A 20,571-nucleotide genomic window follows, 5' to 3' on the forward strand; every position below is an offset into this window, starting at 1 on the left:
ATTATAATGCCTGTAATGTTTTTATTAGTGGTCACGAAAATTATTCAGGCAAAGCATGGGAAATTAATGTCTATACCTGCAAAGAAAAAAAAATGACTGGGAAAAGCCATTTAATTATTAACATAATTAATGCTATAAATTAATGCAAGAATTTAAAACTTATAATTGCTGGATAAAAATTGGGCAATATTAGAAGTAAAACACTACACAAATATTTGTATTTGTAGAGTATGCATTATTTTATAACTGTGGCATATATGTTACATACATTTCAAAATTATTTTTGTTATTGAAAACATTTTTAATACTAAAATTAAAGGTAACTCTACATGCATAGTGGATACTTGCATAGAATTTTACACTCCCAGTTTCTTGATTAAATCAGATTATAGGCTTACACCATATATTCAAGTAGTTTGGAGACAGTTCACTCGAATAGCATTTGAGGTTGTTCAGCATAATAAGTTGTTTATTACACAAGCCACAATGTGTGTGTTTTATCAATATCTCAGTTTAGTGCGTCCCTCAGCATACTATTTTCTTATAATATGCTGTATTTGTGTGGTCCTACGTTTTGACTTTATTTTATTACAATATAGGAACTTTAAATGGAATCTGAAAGACTGAGAAATAGTGGTGTCAGAAATGATACACATATCCTAAAAGAACTAGTAAAATGAAGAAATTAACAATGTGATTTCTAATGGTTATGTGATGGCAGCAATAACGTTCATTGTAATGAATAATCTCACTTTCTCTACCCAGAGGCTGAACTTCTGAAAACAGATGTAAAATTTTAAGCTTTCTACTTGTTACACATCTATTTATATAGCATGCATTTAATTATAACTGCAGTACTTCACAGACTGTTTTGGAACTGGTCCTTCATATGATAACATTCTTTCTTTTCTTTTCTTTTACTGGACCAAACAAAGCTGCTGAATAAAATAACACAGGGTGTAGAACATACTAATTAAAACCCATTCATATGAAGTCCATCATACATAGTGTTTAGAATGAACAATGTTTTGTTCTATTTTCTGGCTCTTACAGAACTAAATGTGTAAAGTATTGGTTGGTGCATTTAATTGGGTTGAAGAAATGCCACTGAACAATGGGGATAAAATGTACAGATATAACAAAAATGAACAATTTAACGTTTCATTAAGGATCCTGCCATCTCATTCCATGGCCTGTGGTTGACAACATTTCGAGGTTTGAGTGGGTTGGATCCAGCCTTTATCTTCTGTGGACTCCAAGACTTATTTTGTCTTTGGAAGACTACCAACTCAGTGGAGGGCCAGACTATTCTGGAAGACCCTCCGGAATAGTATTGGAAGTAGTACTGGCAGATAGATATAGGAGTCAGGGAGTTGGCCACAGTCACATTTGACCAGCAGAAGCGTTCCCTGAGAACAGAGGTATACCTGGCAAAGGTGTGCCCATGGCTAGCAGCTATATCCCCCCCCCCCCCCCATGGCTTGAGCAGCAACCCAGGGTGAATACAGATGGGGTCCTAACAAGGGTGGAGACATATGATTTTTATACCAGTACCAAGGGTGCAGGCCAGCTTGATCAACCCATAGGTACGCTCCTGCCTGAGAACTCTGCTCAGAAGATATTATAGTGGGGAGGAGCAAATGCCAAATTGAACCCATTTTATTCACTTATTTTGGTTTTCATATTTCTCTGTCAAAATAGCTCTACTATTGTATCTTGTGTATATTACAATCAAACTCTGGGATGTGTGTCCATTATGGTAGGGTTGCCATCTGTCTGTCTTTCCCAGACCTGCCCTCTTTTTCCAGCTTAAAGTGTCTGTCCAGGCAGGTTTTTAAAATCAGGCAAAACGTCGGGAGTGGGGGGAGTTTGGGAGTTGAAGTCCGTAGTGGTGGTGAGTGAACATGCTAGAAGAGTACTGGTCCTCTTTACCCTGCCTGTGTGAGTGTGTGTGTGTTTGGCTCAAGGGTCGTTTCCATAATCCTTGCTTGCCTGCCTGTGAGAGGGAGACTCCAGTGTGTTTGTATGTGTGCATATGTGGCACAGCTGGGGAAGAGGGAGTTTTGCTGTTAGACATTCCTGCTTGGCTTCCTGCAGGCACACTTTCCTTGGTGTGTGTGTGTGTGTGTGGCTGTGTTTCCCCTTTAAAGTGTTGGTATGCTGCAAGTGGCAGCCCTGGGTTTCAACTTAATCCTGTTTGCTGTTACCAGCAGTATGCCGGTGTTTGGGATAAATGGGTATGAAAATTAGTTTTTCTAACTGGGCACGAGTGTGAGGATGAGTGAGCTCCATCAGGTACACAGGCTGAGACCCTACCTTCCCGCAGACTGTCACGTCAGAGTGGTGCATGCTCTATCTCCCGCTTGGACTACCACAATGTGCTCAATGTGGGGCTACCTTTGAAGGTGACCCGGAAACTACAATTAATGCAGAATGTGGCAGCTAGACTAGCGACAGGTAGTAGCCGCCGAGACCTCATAACACCAGTCTTGAAAGACCTACATTGGCTCCCAGTATGTTTCCAAGCACAATTGGTGCTAACCTTTAAAGCCCTAAACAGCTTCCGTCCTGTATACCTGAAGGAGCGTCTCCACTCCCATTGTTCTGCCCGGACACTGAGGTCCAGCTCCAAGGGCCTTCTGGCAGTTCCCCACTGCAAGAAGCAAAGTTACAGGGAACCAGGCAGAGGACCTTCTCGGTAGTGGCACCGGCCCTTTGGAACACCCTCCCATCAGATGTCAAAGAAATAAACAACTATTCAACTTTTAGAAGACATCTGAAGGCAGCCCTATTTATGGAAGCTTTTAATATCTTATGAATTATTGTATAAATGGGCGGGGTATAAATATTATTATTATTATTATTATTATTATTATTATTATTATTATATTTTTCATTGTGAATTACAGTCTGTCTGGGGCTCCCTCTTTTAAGTTCATTGTCCCTTTTTCAGTCACGATTAGTGTGAGTGTGTCAGCTATGTGGGAGGTCATTTTGTTTGTTTTTCTTGGTTATGTGAGCAAGTGTGGCAGCTTGATTGTTGGGATATAATTTAACCCCTTTGTTATAAAAGTTGCATTAATTTTGTCCTGGCCACAACAGTTGTTTCCCCTCAGGTCCCTTGTTATCGTGCCACAAATAGCCAGAAGTAAGGGAAGCAGCCTCTTTCTGTAACCACTGTAGCAATTTTAACTGAAGTGTTGGGGAGAATTGTTTTTCTCTTTTCTCTTCAGCCAAACAGTTGCAGTTCATCGTTACAATAAATACAGCAAAAATAGAGGGTAATTATTTAAATAAGCAAATTACTGAATATTCTTCTTTTGTTGCTGAAAATTACAGTACATAGAAATATTTCACAGCTTCTATAGTCTAGATAAAGTAGGGGTATTTACAATGAGAGTCTTCATAAGATCCATAGTTAAAAGTAGTCGGCAAATGTGTCCTCTTTTTTGCTTTTTAAAATATGGCAACCCTACATTATGGGGATTATTTTGCAACTTGATTGGGTATGTGGATCTGGCAAGGAATGGTACAGAACTTTGTGTTACTGCAGTAGGGTATGCAGTAGAACCATGGGATATCTTTCCACTTTCTGTTTCTGCATGGGGAAGGTGGCGTTTTCTCATTACTTAATGTAAGGTAGAAAGATTTCTTCTCCTCCCTCTCCACTTCTTCCCTATTTTGCACATCCTTCTTTTCTGATTTTAAATGTTGCTTCGCTTGACTTTTAAAAGGGGTAGAAGTTGAATGTGAAAACTGGCTTGCATAACCAGATTCAATAAAGAGGGGCCATGGTTCGGCATGCACTTCAGTAGTTACTGAGCTTAGCTGTAGAGACACGGAAAGGTAGGTAGATAAGGCAACCAAAAATCCTATAGGAAATTTGCTTCTAAAATTCCGGACAGATCAGAGTTTCACCTTCATACAGAAGGACCTCTTACTGCCAGCCTGGTGAGGAGCAGCAATTATGGTCTGGCATCCATTGACTGGGGCAGTCTGATCTTCTGGTCCCTGCATGGCAAGGGGAGGACATCACTTCCTCCTTCACTGGCCATACTGGCTGCTTGGGGAGCAGACCGGAGGGACAACTTGCTCTAAGGTCTGCTCTCTGGCTATAAAGCCAGCTGTGCCCAGGACACCACCACTTCATCCCAATTTAAAACATTGCTGCTTCATTTCAGAGTAACTAAACATTTTTTGAGAGGGAAATGTGAAGCTCCCATTATTTGTTGCTGCAACCTCCTAAGGTTTCAAATTGATTTAAAAGAAAGTATAATGCAATACTTAATTATCATATATGTCTTAACCTTTAGCATACAAATTGTTTATTATGAAAGTGCAACTTGGCATTTCAGCTATTTTTTGACATTTATAATGTGATTCTTGACTCACAATTTATGAATTGAGTTGTTATTTGAGTATTGCAAACTGAGGTAATTGGGTTAGTGAGACAGTTCCTGCATGAAAATTAATATAGTGTCTTTAAAGAAAGGGAAGGGGAGAAAAGATGGCATGCTTCAAAAATTATTTTTGCTTGCTAGAAGAACTACAGATACATACACAATTTAGTTGAAGTGTTTTTGTGGTTGTTTGTTGTTGTTGTTGTTTTTAAAAAACCTGACAACAATCAGACAATAATATTATTTTATTTCCCTGAAACACCTGATAAGGCTTTCACCCTATCAAAAGTATTCTGTAAAAAGTCACAACTCATATAGTAGAAATTACCTGACTCTTGTTTTGTGCTGAAAATTGTCATCCTCTCCCCCTCCCCCATGCTATCTATTGAACATTATACTTTTATTCTGTTGATTAAAATATATTTCTATATTGGATTCAGGCTTGCAGTTTTCCAGGACAACCACACTCTCCTTCAATATACAACACTGATTGAGATAGTACCATGTTGTGATTGTCTGAACATGTGCTCATGGGATTTTTATGTTTCCTTAGATGTGTTGAGTTCCCTCATCCTACAGTATACTTGTGATCACAAATCTAGTGGAACATAGATAGTTACATGCTCATTGCACTATCATAGCAGCATTCTTGTGTAAAACAGAAAACAAATTTGCCTGTTAGCGAATAACTTAATATTCCCGCTTAAATACAAAAATATATTTGTCAAACTTCTCAGTATAAAATTTGTAAAATTCTTTTGAAGTAACTGAAGCAGCAATGTTACAAAATGCTGTATCCTATTTCATGTGTGTGTTTCTAAGCAAAGTTTTTCTTCTTCTTTTTTAGCAACCGTTATTCTCAGCAACCTAGAACCTAATACAACATATGAAATGAAGGTTGCTGCTGTAAATGGAAAAGGGCAAGGAGAATATAGCAAAATTGAGATATTTCAAACATTGCCAGTTCGTAAGTAATCTCCTTACTCTTTAATGAATTATATTTGTTGAAAAATCAAGTTTAGGTGATACTTTGGATGCTTATTTGCTGCTGATTCTGCCCATTTCCTCCTTCTGCTTCTCAGCAGCATTTGCAGCACTTGCAGAAAACACTTCCCCCTTCTGTGTTGGCCAGCCCACCAAGATGTTCCATGCCTCCCCTTCCCCCAAACATCGGTTTTTAAAGGGAGACTTTTCTTTCCAATGGGTCATCACACCCACTGCTATCCCTGGAAACCTCCATTTCCCCAGACTCCAGGGATCTTCTTTTGACATGTTGATGACCAATCATCAGCATCATTGTACTCTGTAACTAATTCCCCCAGGCGATATCCTGGACTAGAAAAGAAGCTTAGCCTGCCATTTTGCACTGTTAAAAAAGGTAAAGGTAAAGGACCCCTGACTGTTAAGTCCAGTCGTGAATGACTCTGGGGTTGCGGCGCTCATCTCGCTTTACTGGCTGAGGGATCAGACGTTGTCCGCAGACAGTTTTTCCAGGTCATGTGGCCAGCATGACTAAGCTACTTCTGGCGAAACCAGAGCAGCACACAGAAACGCCGTTGACCTTCCTGCAGGAGTGGTACCTATTTATCTACTTGCACTTTGACGTGCTTTCGAACTGCTAGGTTGGCAGGAGCAGGGACCAAGCAACGGGAGTTCACCCCGTTGCGGGGATTCGAACCACCGACCTTCTGATCGGCAAGTCCTAGGCTCTGTGGTTTAGACCACAGCACCACCCACTTCCCTTTGCACTGTTAGCTCATCTTAATTCTCAGCATACTGATTAAACCCCAGCACCCAGGAATCTAGAGGGCATTGGGCACCCAGAAACCCGTAACAGTATATTAAATGTGTTTTACATCCTTGGTGTGTGGACCATGAGCCCATACCATCTGTGAGTTATGTTTTGCTATGTCCTGTGCTGATCTTCTGGTGCACTCGGATACATAGCAGGAAAACAGTTTCATTCTGGGATACACATAAAGTAAACAAAACTCTCTATACCACTTCTTCCAAATATACACAATATATCCATTACAGGTACATACCATTCACATAACTAATGGGTATCTGCTGAAACCTAAGTTCTCTAAAGACTTTTCCAAGCTGAGGGTAAGTAATATTCCATAAATAAAATGAAATTCAATTACCTTTTTTATTGCAGCATACCAGTGAGGAGAACAATTTTTATTAATCATTTCCTTTTCCTATGAACATATGGAAAATTCTAATCTGTTCACATAGTTCAGATAGAGGACCATGGGGAGTGGGGCACAAATGCTTCTGGTTGGAAACACATGAGAGAACAAAAGGAACAGCAACATGGTTTCCTAATTTACATCTCTCTCCTCTCAAGGCATTAAGAGTACAATTGGCTTAGCTGTGCAACAGCTTGTACAAGCAAGCTGTCCCTTTTTTCCACTGCTTCAATTTCCTCAGCCTGTCCTGCAACAGAAAGTATATGGTTCTAGTCTGTGTTTGTGTAATAAATGGCATAAACAGAGTTTGGTAACTCACAGGCCAGAGATTTTAGAAGGAGAGCATCGTGTGATTTGCTGTATGGTGCGTAGATAATGCTACTGCAGCCATAGTCATGAGTTACCCAGGAGTGGGGAGACAGATCCTGCACTGGTTTACCTCCATACACATGGAATTTTACCCATGTAAGATTCAGGAATGGATTGTACCCTGGATGGTCTTTTTGTAACCCAGTCAATCTTTGGAAAGATATGTTGTTAAAGTTATATTTTCTTTCACCTTTGGTGGACGTGTCCAAGGATTAAGGCTTTCTGGGAAATGATATATAATGAACTGAAAAAGGTATTTAAATATACCTTCTTGAAGAAACCAGAGGCCTTTCTCCTAGGCATAGTCGGCCAATTGGTGCCAAAGAAGGATAGAACCTTTTTTATGTATGCCACAACAGCAGCAAGAATACTCATTGCAAAGTATTGGAAGACACAAGATTTACCCACTGTGGAAGAATGGCAGATGAAGTTGATGGACTATATGGAACTGGCAGAAATGACTGGCAGAATCCGAGACCAGGGAGAAGAGTCGGTGGAAGAAGATTGGAAGAAATTCAAAGACTATCTACAGAAATATTGTAAAATTAATGAATGTTAGAATGATGTTGGATAGAAATTAAGTGGTTTCCAGCTGTAATGCTTTAAGGGAATATGAAAAATGGGTTGTTAATAGGTAAAAATCTAATGTTACTATTTTAAGACCAAAGATTAGGATAAATAAAGAGGGTAAGGATTTGCTGAACCAACAAATTGAACTGGAATACAAAAAAGGGAGGTATGAGGAGGTCCGGGAAACAAGCTAAGGAAAAATAAGCAATGGAAAAAATTGAGTGGTTTTTAATTATTTTTATTTTGTATTTTTTTGTTTTTTATTTTTTCTTTTTCATTTTTATACTGTAACATTTGGAAAATCTTAATAAATATCTTATAAAAAAAAATAAAGTTATATTTTTCAATAGAAATATAACACAATGTTTGCATTAATTGTAAATACTCCCTTATGTGAAATTACTGTTTCAGTGATATTTGTAAGTGGTGCTTAAGACCAGCTCCCCAATAAAATTGTGCATTTTCTTCATTTGATTGAGATCAACTCACATCTGTAAAATAACATGAGAGCAACCTAAAAATACATATATAAATAAAATACAACAATTACATCATAGAATTATTGCATATCTATTTTCATCTTGTATTTTAGGTGAGCCAAGCCCTCCAGCTATTCATGGACAACCAGGCAGTGGGAAAAGCTTTAAACTTAGCATAACAAAGCAAGATGATGGAGGAGCACCTATTTTGGAATATATTGTAAAATACAGAAGTGTAAGTATTTTAATAATCTCAAGAATATGCTTATGTTAGGATTTTTCTTTTGAACTTTTAAAATAAAGCTACAAGCACACAAAATCTTTCCCCAGACTGTTTTTGCTAAAGTTGCCACAAGGTTCTTTTTTAATCTTGTTGCAGCAAATTTATAAAACTTCCCCCCTGGAATATGTTTTGACAGTATCTACAAGCAAGAACCTCAGACTTCCATTGCAGATTTCACATTGGGGCAGTTACTAGTGTGTTGAAAGGATATGTATGCTGCAATCCTATGCACACTTTAAAACACACACACATTTTTTATTGGTTGTTAAACAAATACAAATACAACAACCATTAAACATTTATCCAGCAGTACATCTAATGGTGTTTGTTTTATCCATTGACTCTAGACATAAACTTACACATTCAACATTTAAACATATCACTTAGCATACTCTCTCCACTGAGAATATTGAGTTGTTGGTCTAGCAAGGTCTTGATTTTGGTGATTAAAATAGTTAAAGTAATGGGTCCACGTTTCTTGGAAGGTGTCTCTTTTCTTGATGTCTTTAATTGCCGTCCTGTGTCTAGTGCAGGCATAGGCAAACTCGGCACTCCAGATGTTTTGGGACTAAAAACATCCCTAGCTAACAGGACCAGTGGTCAGGGATGATGGGAGTTGTAGTCCCAAAACATCTGGAGGGCTGAGTTTGCCTATGCCTGGTCTAGTGAGACACTCCCACATTGCTATATGCAATACATTATTTCCCCATATGTTCAGGGGTATTTCTGGTTCTTCCATTGTTGAGCTATCAGTAAGTGTGCTGCAGGCAGTAAGAAGCCTACTAGTTTGAATTTATTTCTTACAGATACATATGTTATATAAGGGTGGATTAATCTGTAATTTTCAGTTTATCTCAGTTTCCAATCTTAAATTCAGTGTTCCACATTTCTGCAGGAAGTTGTGATTTATTCATGTATTTAAAAACCTTGAGGGAAAGTTGTGAATTTCTCTTAATATACACATTTTTGTATGCAGTTTCAATGGATATGCACATTTTTGTGCAGCTTTCCCTATTATGATGCATTTTTGTATCTTACGTTTTCTAATATATGCACTTCATGCACACTTTATCCAATACATGTGCTTTGTATACATTATTTGGTTGGAGGTAAAGATAAAGGACCCCACTCAAAGGTGACTGTGGGGTTCAGCACTTATCTCGCTTCAGGCCAAGAGTGCCAGCGTTGGTTCACAGTTAGCTTTCCAGGTCATGTGTCTAGCATGACTAAACCGCTTCTGGTGCAATGGAACACCGTGATGGAAGCCAGAGCACACAGAAACACCATTCATCTTTCTGCCACAGCAGTACCTATTTATCTACTTGCATTGATTTGCTTTAAAACTGCTAGGTTGGCAGAAGCTGGGACAGAGCAACAGGAGCTCGCCCCATTGCATGGATTCAAACTGCCGACCTTCCGATCAGCAAGCCCAAGAGGCTCAGTGGGCTCTTTAGACCACAGTGCCACCCACTTCCTAAGACAGGCATGGCCAATCTTGGCCCTCCAGCTGTTTTGGGACTACAGTTCCCTTCATCCCTGACCACTGGTCTTGTTGGCTAGGGATGATGGGAGTTGTAGTCCCAAACAGCTGGAGGACCAAGTTTGGGCATGCCTGTCCTAGGACAAACGCAGGCTCCCTTGGCCTGAAGCGAGATGAGCACTTCGCCCCATAGTTGCCTTTGACTGGACTTAACTGTCCAGGGGTCCTTTACCTTTACTTATTTGGCTGGAGAACACCACAAAATTTAGGGAAGTCCTGGTTTTGACGGATAGCTGTGTTTCAGTTCACACACTTGTTTGTGAAGTGTGATTAAGGTAATTTCTCATTAATACGGGTGCAAAATCAAATTTCTTTCCCATCCCTAATAGATATAAGTAAGTGGGGGAAGTATAAGACTTTTCTTCTCACTGCTACCTGCTGCTACCTATAGGCAACTAGATCAAGAAAGGGCTTAACTGCCTTTTATGAAGCAGAGGCCCTGAGGAGCTCCAGTCTGCTTCTGTTTTCTGACTTTTCTGACAGTTATAACTGTTTCCCAGGTCTCTCTCTCCTCTCTCTCTCTCTCTCTCTCTCTCTCTCTCTCTCTCCCCCCCCCACCCAGTATAGCTGTTTAAATGAATGGAGTGCAGAATTGTTTTGCTTTATGCTCCTAAAGATCTAACAGCTATATAACAGAAGTAGCAAATAATATTCTTTCATCCAATATAACGCTACTTTAGAAAGAAGCTATTGCTTTAAATGTTTTGTTGAGAGTAATGCTATGCCATAGTGGTGGTTTACTACAGAGGAAATAACTGTTACTACTTTCCCCAAGCCTTTCTGTACTTTATATTTCCTCAGAGTGTTGTACCAGTGAACTCTAGATTATAGCGATGGGCAAGAATTTGTTTGTTTAATTATTACATTCATTTTTGTTACTAAAACCTCATATGTTTTGTTATTCATTAGTTCTTCTCATTATTATTTCATTTGTTTCCAACTGTTTTCATTGGAAGACCAGCTGCTATTATACTATCTGTATCTTCTGCTTTTTCCATCTATTTGGAATGAAACAAGAAATTAGACTTGCCAAATTTCAGACAGATATGAGAAAGGGTTCCTCTTTTGTAGGCAACCTCAAAAGCCACCCACCCACAGCCTAAAAATGGGAAGGAGAACTGGTTTTGTACAAGGAGAAAGATGAACCTCTGCACATGGGTTGAAAGGCTTGGAGATGCAGAACAAAAGGTTGCCCAATATAGTGTGAAATCCTCCCCCCATCCCTTCTCCAGCTAGGACTGCTGCTTCTCCCTCCAACCCTCAATTCCAAGTAAGGTAGCTTCCAGAAAAGGAGGCTTTCCAGGGCTATACCAGGAACATGCAGTATGGAGGGGTAGTGCTGAGCCCTCCCAACAGCAAAGTCATTGCTACCACTTATAGAAGGTGCAGGGTAGCACTGAGGTCCAGGCTGTGTGGGTGCATCAGTGCAGCCAATCCAAAACCCCTACAAGTACATCCACAGAGCCTAGCCAAACCCTATGTAACTCCTACACTGTCTCAGCAAGTAGCAGTAAGTCTAGTGTCTGAAAGGGGACAGCACAACACCACTTCTCCATACCAGCAGCTCCTGGTCAGTTGCTTTTTATATGCTTAATAGGAAAGTACAGTCATATATTAGATGACTGATGTTGTAGTTTGGGACTTGCTTTCAACTGTACTCAGTTTAAGGACTAAATTCATCACAATTTAGACTGTTCTTTGCATTTTTACAGAAAGATAAGGAAGACCAATGGGAAGTGAAAAAGTTTCAAGGTAATAAAGACCAAATTATTCTAGAACCGTTGCAGTGGACAATGGTCTATGAAGTGCAAATTACTGCCACCAACAGACTGGGATATTCAGAACCAGCTGTGTATGAATTCATCATGCCACCAAAGCCCAATATAATTACAGGTAAGTTAATTCTAACATACTACTAACAGTTACTTCTGCTCTTATTTTAACATTAGTGGAGAATTGGTTTTCTATATTTTCTAAACATCTTCAACATTTCTGGCCCTGCCAGATATACCGTTTGTAGCGTTATAACTGGTGGGGCTTTTATCTTTCTTTTTCTACATGCTTCCACATGGCAGTGTTATTTCATCACTATTCCAAAGCACTGCAGTCATCAAACCCCTTTTTCTTCTGCAGCAAAATTTCTGACATTTGTGAAAGATCTGGAATTCTTCTGCAATCTTTTCATTGTGTGGAACACCATTGTGTGGTGTTTTGTGCAGTTCCATGCATTCTAGGTGCTGTTCATGGTGTGGGATTTAAGCCACTTTAGCTTTGCACTTCTTTAACCTCCTTGGCCTTTTTTGACAGGGGGGTTGTCCATAGCCAAGACCAAAAGCTCAGAGAGTTCCTACTGCCTAATCTCCCTCACAAACAGAATTCCAGAACATCAGGTGTGGATGCAAGAGGTCTTTCAGTACCCTGTCTCATAACTCTTACACTGGTTTCAGGCACAAGGTAAAGGAAGGGGTCTGATTACAGGCACAGATTTTTTCTCAGTCTGAACCCATCCCACCATTGGTATGGGCAGTGGGGAAAGAAGCAATCAGCCTCCAAAAAAGCAGCAACATGTGACAGCTAGTGTGGGCGGTCCGCTACAATTTTGCTGCCAAAATCATCAGAACAAAGAACAGTTATAGCACTACAAATGGTATATCTCAAATGGCACACAGTTGCTTATTACTGGTATGACTATTTCCTTATTACTAGCAAAATCACCAGCTACAAGGTTTACAATATTCTGTTGATTTTATGCACTGACATATGCTAACAGGTCGCTATTTCAAAAGAAACCACTTACCATATCTCTGCAATTTTACGGTCTACAGTTTGGTAGTTACATCCACCTAGCAGTAATTGGTTTTGTTGCGGTAGCACTTAGAAGAAGTCTCTGCATGGTACTGCATGCATCAAACAACAAGCTCCTAGAGGGTGACATTAAATGAGATGATGGTGCAGTTGCTAGCAGATTATTGCCTGGAATATTAAAGTCTGGTGGAGTGGCAATGCCTCCCTGGGATCATAGTGTAGAGAAGAGCATGCTAGGCATTTTTGAAAGCATGTTAGTCAGGTGACATCTGCCCCACTTGTATAGCATATGATGCTGGTCATTCTTCAGCTGCCATGGCACAAGTTTCCATACCAGAAGAGGTGGACTTGTGGCTATCCAGATGTTGTTGGACTTCATGTCTAAACACAGGGCTGATGAGAGTTTGATGTCTGACAAAATCCAAGAAGCCACAGCTTCCCTATCCCTGTTCTTTTCCATGACTGTTTGGGATCAGGTTGTCCAAAAGTTACCAATAGGTACTTTAATTAGAAATCTGAAGAATACTAATGGTGCCTTGTTTGCCTGACTTCTGACTTGAGTGTTCGGTTCCCTGTGAAATTTTGTCAAAAGTTTCTTTTAGCTATAGGCCACTAGGTAATTCCTGTGTGGCTATTAGTTAGAAGGCAATCAACTTTTTAACAAACTACTCAAATGAATTTTCAAACTTGGAAGGAATTATAAAAATTGAATTCTAATAATGATGTGAAAATCAGATTTTAAAATCTTGCTGGGTAGGGCCTGGAAACAGACCTGATGGGAGATTGTGTCTTTCCTGATCTGCATTTGAACCTTAAAAGGGTGGTGGTGACCTCTGTTGTCTCCTACCACTGATCATGCCTTGCCAAACCCCAATGCTCCTGTAGCCTTGTTGTGGATTTGTTTACTCCATACACGGTTTCAGTCTGGTTATTTCTTCATGTGCACCTGCTCCCTTGTGCCTAGAGCATAATAAAAAGCAGATAAATTTTATTCAGAATCACAAAAGAAATTGTGCAAGATCTGAAACCTTGCAGAAAATAAATTACAAGCCTAAATGAGATAGGTGTCTGTGATTAATGGATTATTTCTACAGAATCGTTTTTTTAAAAATTCATTAAAATAAAAGTTGAAAGGGAAAGGGCAAGACAATGGGTGGGAAGATGGACATTTGCCATGTTTGGATAATCATCCAGGACTTTGTAAACAATGTTTTAATAAAGCCATGCATGAATGATCTGGCTACACTTTCATCCCTACACTGTTCCCATTATCCAGCAGTGTGAACTTTTTGGCTTGCGTTAATCCAGCATTCCATTTTACACCTGAACTAAGGAACTATGCCTGAGCTAACAAACCAGGAAAATAATGCTGGGTAACATTATTGCTTATGAAGCCTTGATCAAGCATCCAAACGTGGCCATTATGACACATTTGGTATCAAATATAACTCCATTGAGAAGGATTTCTGCCATCCTCAATTATTTTCTAGGTCTCACAATTATATCAATATCAGTTTGGTATCCAGAGCAAATTGGTAGGAAACTAAAACTAATATTATCGGGTGATTTGAAGGTAGATCACAAGATTCAACCATCATCATCAAGACAATTGCTATCTTAGAAATCCACATTGATTATTTTTAGAGAAAATTGAAAGCTTCTAGACATATCTCAGTTCTCCCTAGAGTTTAACTTATGTACAATAATTCTCAACATATTAAGACTTTATCAGTGAATCAATTTCTTTAAAATGTTTTAAGTGGTTGTGTTTATCAGCAAGGCAGAATTTATTTGTTGATGTTTGGGATGACTAGCTGTTGTTTCCCGTCACAACCTTTCAGCTTACATAGCAATATTTTCTTGACTATGGACTTAAGCCAATTATTTCATGGAAGCGCACCCATCAGTCATTGCATTTAGGACTGTTTTCAGATTCCACAAATATTATGACCTTTTATGTCCCTGACTGGAATGTCTTGCATACCCTTTCAGACAAAGTGCCATCATGTGTGCTAAAGCATCTTCACTCTTCCTGACCAAACCCATTTTGTCATAGGCACAGATGATGGATAATCTATTTAATGTGACCATGTTGTGCTATATACTTGCAAAAAATGTCAGTGTTCATCAAGTTAAACCATTCCTTTATATTTTCATTAATTACTCGCAGCCACAGCCTTATGAACTTTAAAGGTTCACCTGGAGGTTAAAAACATTTACTTTTTTTTTGAGTATAACAATATGTTCATATTTTGAAGCTTGAATAAACACAACACTGTTATATTCTTTTCTGCAACCCCCCATAGGAAATGCGTGAAACACTTCTGTTTACTTTTGCAACTAGAGTTTCTTTCTTGCTTCATAGTTTTCTGTAATGGTAAGGTGGATTCAGTACCTAATTTCAAGATATTCTAGGGTACAAGCCTGTTCCAATACTGCTACCTGCTTCCAAATCTCATCACTATAGAAAAGAGCTTTCAGTTCACTCATATAGATTTACTTACAGAATAAAATTAAATTTAAAATAGAAAGAAACATGTTAGATCTGAAGTACTCCCGAAAGTGCACCCTGAGACTTGATGTGCGTAGTCTGATTATTCTCACTGCAACAGGAAATTCACTTGGCATATGCTAAGAAGGACACTCAACTATTATGCACTTCTCCCAAGGCTAAAATATGAAAGTAAAAACAGGTTTGAAATATCACTCTGGTGGCCCCTAGCAGAATTTAAGGCCTGAAGTGTTTTGCAACACTGCGGGTATGGGTAGGGGAGAGATTGCTGTATAGAAATCTCTATAGCATCAGTGAAAACTGTGTAGGAAATAAGATGAATAAAATCTATCTTTGTTGGCACAGAAAGAGAGGAAACAGATAATATGTATGGTATTTGTTAATTATTACATGTTCACCCCACCTTTCACCCAGCAAGTGCAGGGTGGTGTACATGCCCTGCAAGGGGGCTGGTGTGAATAAAATATGGGGGGGGGGGGCAGGTAAGCCCCACCCCACATAATTGATCAAAATACACAGCACACACACACCATTTGAATGGTAGTGCCCATTCGCTTGGGGGAGGGGGATGGCCCCCTCAAATACTTTAGGGGGGGCTGAAGGGACCTCAGCCCCTAGGAGTTGGCTCCTATGACTCCCTCCCCATTTTATCCTCAAAACAGACCTTTGAGATAGATTAGAATGAGAGGGTGATTGTCCTAAGGCCACACATGAACATAGTGCCTTATCAAGGATATAATTAAGGCTGGAACAAACTTGTACAACAGTAACTGGTGGAGGAAAAGTTCAAATTATTGCACGGTACCATGAATGATATCAACATTCAATGCTTACAGTAGTTTGAAGAATTTAAGCTGAAGAAAAGACCCATTTAAATATCAATTATTTATTATAATCCAATACATGACAACTGTATTAAGAGCTGGCTTAATTTTTGACTCTGTTCTCTATAATCGGGCTCCTTAATTATACACCTTTAAATGTAACACTAATGTCTCAACAAATGAAACTGATATGTAGAAAATGTAAGTTGAAAAAAGAGACATTGCACATACTTTTGTAAACCAAGAAACCTTTAATAAAACATCACACACACACACACACACACACAGAGAGAGAGAGAGAGAGAGAGAGAGAGAACTTTAGGAGCCAGGCAAAAACATTTCTCTTCAACCACCCTATATCTTTTAAAATGTGTTTGTGGGAGGGGTTGGGGAGAGCGGGGTTATTGTTTCGTTCTTGTTTTTATTATGTATTTTGTGTTTTTATCTTGTATTTTTATGCTGTGAACCACCCTGAGATCTATGGATGAAAGGCAGTGTACAAATTTAATAAATAAATAAATGCACCTTTTTTTAAGCAAACTATCATAGAAACAAACCAACTTCAAATTGTTTGTTATGGAGCAGGCTTGTTTCAATAAACCATATTTAGTTTACTACATTTTAGGTTTGGGATGCAACACTAAGATAATGTAAAACAGAAGCAAAAGCTTCCAAACTCCTCAAGACCCCACCAGGGGAAGGGAGTAAATCAAAATGCTCATTATCTGAAATCTCAGTTATCTGAACACAAAGAATGATACCCAAACCTCATTACACCAGCAGCTGATTCAGATATCTGAACAGTCGAAGTTTGCCCACTTCCTTACTTTTTTTGTCTTTTTCCAGGGAGGGAGGGAGGAAGGGAAGGAGGTAGGGTACGAGGGAGATCGGACAAGTCATGATTTATTAATCTTCCCATAAGAAATAATGGAAATCATCAGCTTGTTATGCAAACATTCACCTAACAAACAATATCCTGGGGATGTACTGCTGGACCTGTGTGTACATGAGTACTGTAGCTTTCTGTAGCTCATCCTCATAATGCTAAACCACTGTTTAACATTAATGTGTAAATGCAGCCAATATGTCACAAGAGAAGCTTTCTCATGAGCAAGTCTTGATTCTGTAAAAGACTCTCAAGATCTGCAGGATAACAAAAAGCAGTAAAAGCCCACGCCAAAATGCGAAATTCACCTGAAAGTGTAATTAATTCACTATTCAAGATGAAAGAGCCAATGGGACACCCTATTAATTCAATTACTAATTACCTGAACTGAAAATATATAACTGAATTGATAAAAAGTGTGCTTGCCATTACTGAATTGACTTTTGTAGAAGATTTCCTCTCCACCAAAGGGATTGAAATGAACAAGAGGAAAGTTCAGGGTCCTGAACTGATGCCTTTGCTTTAGTCAAACAAAGAAGTATAGCATTTTCTGGGAAAGTTAAATTATTGGGTGAAATACACATATAATTTACCACAAAAGCAGCACTATGATTCCGGGATGTGTGTCAAAATATCAGTTGGATGTATTATCATCTGAGCACGGAGCACAGTCTGCAGATACACAAATCTATTTTGACAATGGCTGACATACGAATATGAAACTGGGAATGCAGAAGCAAAGTGAATACCATTATGTCCTCTCATCAACCAAAGAAACAAAGACCAATGAGATGCTGCTCCTTCACTCTCCTAGGAAGAACATCACAGGAAGTGAAATATCATCTTGTGTCTAGTTATCAGAAGAGCGCTGGCCTCTGCGTTAGCCTAAGGAACAAGGGTTCCTGGGTTTTTGTTTTAATTTATGTAGCCTGTTATAAGCCACTTTTTGAAACCTGATTAAGAGATGGTGTGCAAATCTTCTAAATAAATCTGACTGCGGCACAAACAAGATACACAGAAATCAACAAATAGTTTCTGAGAATCTTATTTTATTACTATATCTGTGCAAACTGTCCAGAATTAAGCAGATCACAAACTCCTTATACCACATTTTAGGATTCAACAAATGATAAAAATGCAAAAGTAGAGTTGAATGTTGCACCTGCATGACAGGTAAATGCATATTTTAGATGTTATTTCTGGAAATTTAAACTCCATATTGAAAGCTGGTAAGATCTCTGAACCTGAGCTGCAGGCCCGTGCAGGATTACTTGTCAAATCACTCCCTCTAGCATACAAAACAATAAACAGGAAATCAAAGTGGAAATGGAAAAGAGGATTGTTCATTGAGAATTCTAGAGGGAGCAGTCATATGAGAAAGCTAGAAAATAAATGTAGCTGTGATCTCTGGGTGAGAGACTACAGGAATTGCAGATGGGATAATTTTGGAAGGTGCTTGATTGCAAGAGCAGGCACTAAATTCTCACCCAATGCCACAAAGGAAGGGATGGCTTGACTTGAAATTCCAAGATGCACTTAATAATTACATTTACTGTACCCCAATATATCTATTCACTACATGCCACAGGCATCTCCTCAGTGATGGCTGTGTTGTAGTTAACATTCTCAAAATATAGCTTACCAAATAAAGTCAGTAATAATTTGCCTCAGTTTCCCAGTGCTGAATTTAAACTGTTTAACTGCAGCACAAATTGACCACATAGCGCAGAACTGTGTGTAATTGAAAGAGCCACACAGTGAAATAATTGATGAAGAAAATATATGTTGTATGGAGATTTGTTTAAAGCATTACTGACCTATGTACACCCCTGGAGTATGACTTATTCTCAGTGCAGTAGCATATGGGATGAAGGATGGTGCCATACAATTAATGACACCCTACTGAAAACTCATGGCAATGTCGCCTTAAAGAATGTGAAAGAAAGAGAAGCAAAAATGTTCATTTGACAAATAGACCCAGGAGTGTCTTTTGCTGAAATCAAGTGATACTATCTGCTTCAGAGATAAAACTTCAAAGTAAACAGGGCCAAAGATGAACACTCTAGCATTTGGTGCATCTGCAGACTGGATCAACAAGATCTCCAGTTATTTGCTGGAACATTTTTATGGCTGAACAGATGATGCTGATTTGAATTTCCTGAGCCAGCTGGTCTTTCCTTATTACAAAGAATAGCTCCACTAGCAATGCAGTGAGCTGCACACATTCCATGAAGGGACTGACACCCTGATGACTCACAGATAAAACGCTTATAGGCCATCAAGAGTAAATGGGAATTAGGGAAGTGAGTAGTAAAGACTCACTCTATAGTGATGTACTACTGACATGTCCTCTGTAGTTACAGGAATTCTTTCTTAAAAGAGTTATATTATTTCTCAAGTTTACACAGCCTTGTGCCAGGTAAATAGGAATTACAAAATGAATCTTCATTGGAAACTGAAAGTAGCTGAGGCAGTTAAAATCACACAATGTCTTGTGTGATCACCCCATAAATGACTTCAGGATTTAGAGATGCTCTCAAAATGACTCAGTTGACTGTCTTCCAGAGCAAAACAGTTAATTGCCCAGCAGATTCATGTCCAAAGGAAAGAAAGCCAGATTATGATGGAATAAAGGGGGAATCAAACTCTGCTGGGCATTTTAGCTCTAAACTTTTAGAACAAATGACAATGGGTTCTATGCTCCTTTCTGTTTTAGATTTATCTTGGCAAGGTAAGGAAGTGTTTCTCCTTGCCCTAGCAGAGCACATAATGTCAAAGATGGAGCCCATTCTGGAGATTCTGGACCAAATTATGTTGGTCCTTTGTGTGCTATTTGCCATGTTTTAGTGGAACAGCTGATGTATAAAAATACAGTGGTGCCCCGCAAGACGAATGCCTCGCAAGACGGAAAACTCGCTAGACGAAAGAGTTTTCCGTTTTGGAGGTGCTTCGCAAAACGAATCTGCTATGGGCTTGCTTCGCAAGACAAAAATGTCTTGCGAGTTCCTGCGGTTTTTTTTTCCTTTTCCCCCTCTTTTTCTAAGTCGCTAAGCCGCTTATCTGCTTATCCGATAAGCTGATAAGCTGCTAAAAGCCGCTAAAAGCCGCTAATAGCGCCAATCCGCTAATCCGTCAATGGGCTTGCTTTGCAAGACGAAAAAACCGCTAGACGAAGAGACTCCCAGAACGGATTCTTTTCGTCTTGCGAGGCACCACTGTAAACCGAAGGGCAATTTAAAGTGGATACTTTCACGAAGAGAAATTCCAATAAATATAACAGTCATAATTCCAAAGTGTAATGGAGCATGATGATATGATCAATATATGGGATTCTACTCATATTGGCACATTCCAGTGGACCATATTCCAGATCTGTGCAAAGCTACTGTGTGAACTATATCTCAAACATTATTCCCAGGATGTTTGAGCAAAGATTGACTGCAGTTTTGTGAAAAGCAGCCTTTCAGGCTTTTTACTCCTGAAAACACTTACGACCTTGCCTAGGTCATCAGTTGTCACTATGTGGGAATGAACATGGATAAAAAGTAGAAAAGAAGAATGCACATTATCTGTAACTTTTATTTTTTGGGGGTGGTAATATCAAATGGAACATGTGATTTCTGCCTTTGTCCCTGTAAAGGGTCTTGGTTGTCAGGAAGGAACTGAGTAGTGAGGAGAGAGGTGCTCAGCCTGCCTGTCAGCACATGT

The 20,571-nt window shown here is 39.2% G+C and overlaps 1 protein-coding gene across 3 annotated transcripts in view; it reads left to right on the plus strand.

The window, feature by feature from the left end:
- Window positions 1-20,571, plus strand: part of NCAM2 (neural cell adhesion molecule 2) — a 206,076-nt gene that overhangs the window by 151,102 nt on the left and 34,403 nt on the right. For all 3 annotated transcript variants that reach the window (XM_081003682.1, XM_081003683.1, XM_081003681.1), the window contains exons 13-15: window positions 5,248-5,367; window positions 8,127-8,248; window positions 11,549-11,729. In XM_081003682.1, coding sequence (XP_080859808.1) covers window positions 5,248-5,367; window positions 8,127-8,248; window positions 11,549-11,729 — 423 coding nt within the window. The remainder of the gene's footprint in view (window positions 1-5,247; window positions 5,368-8,126; window positions 8,249-11,548; window positions 11,730-20,571) is intronic.

The sequence above is a fragment of the Podarcis pityusensis genome, assembly GCF_964106645.2.
Source record: "Podarcis pityusensis genome assembly, chromosome: 4".
NCBI classification, from domain to species: domain Eukaryota; kingdom Metazoa; phylum Chordata; class Lepidosauria; order Squamata; family Lacertidae; genus Podarcis; species Podarcis pityusensis.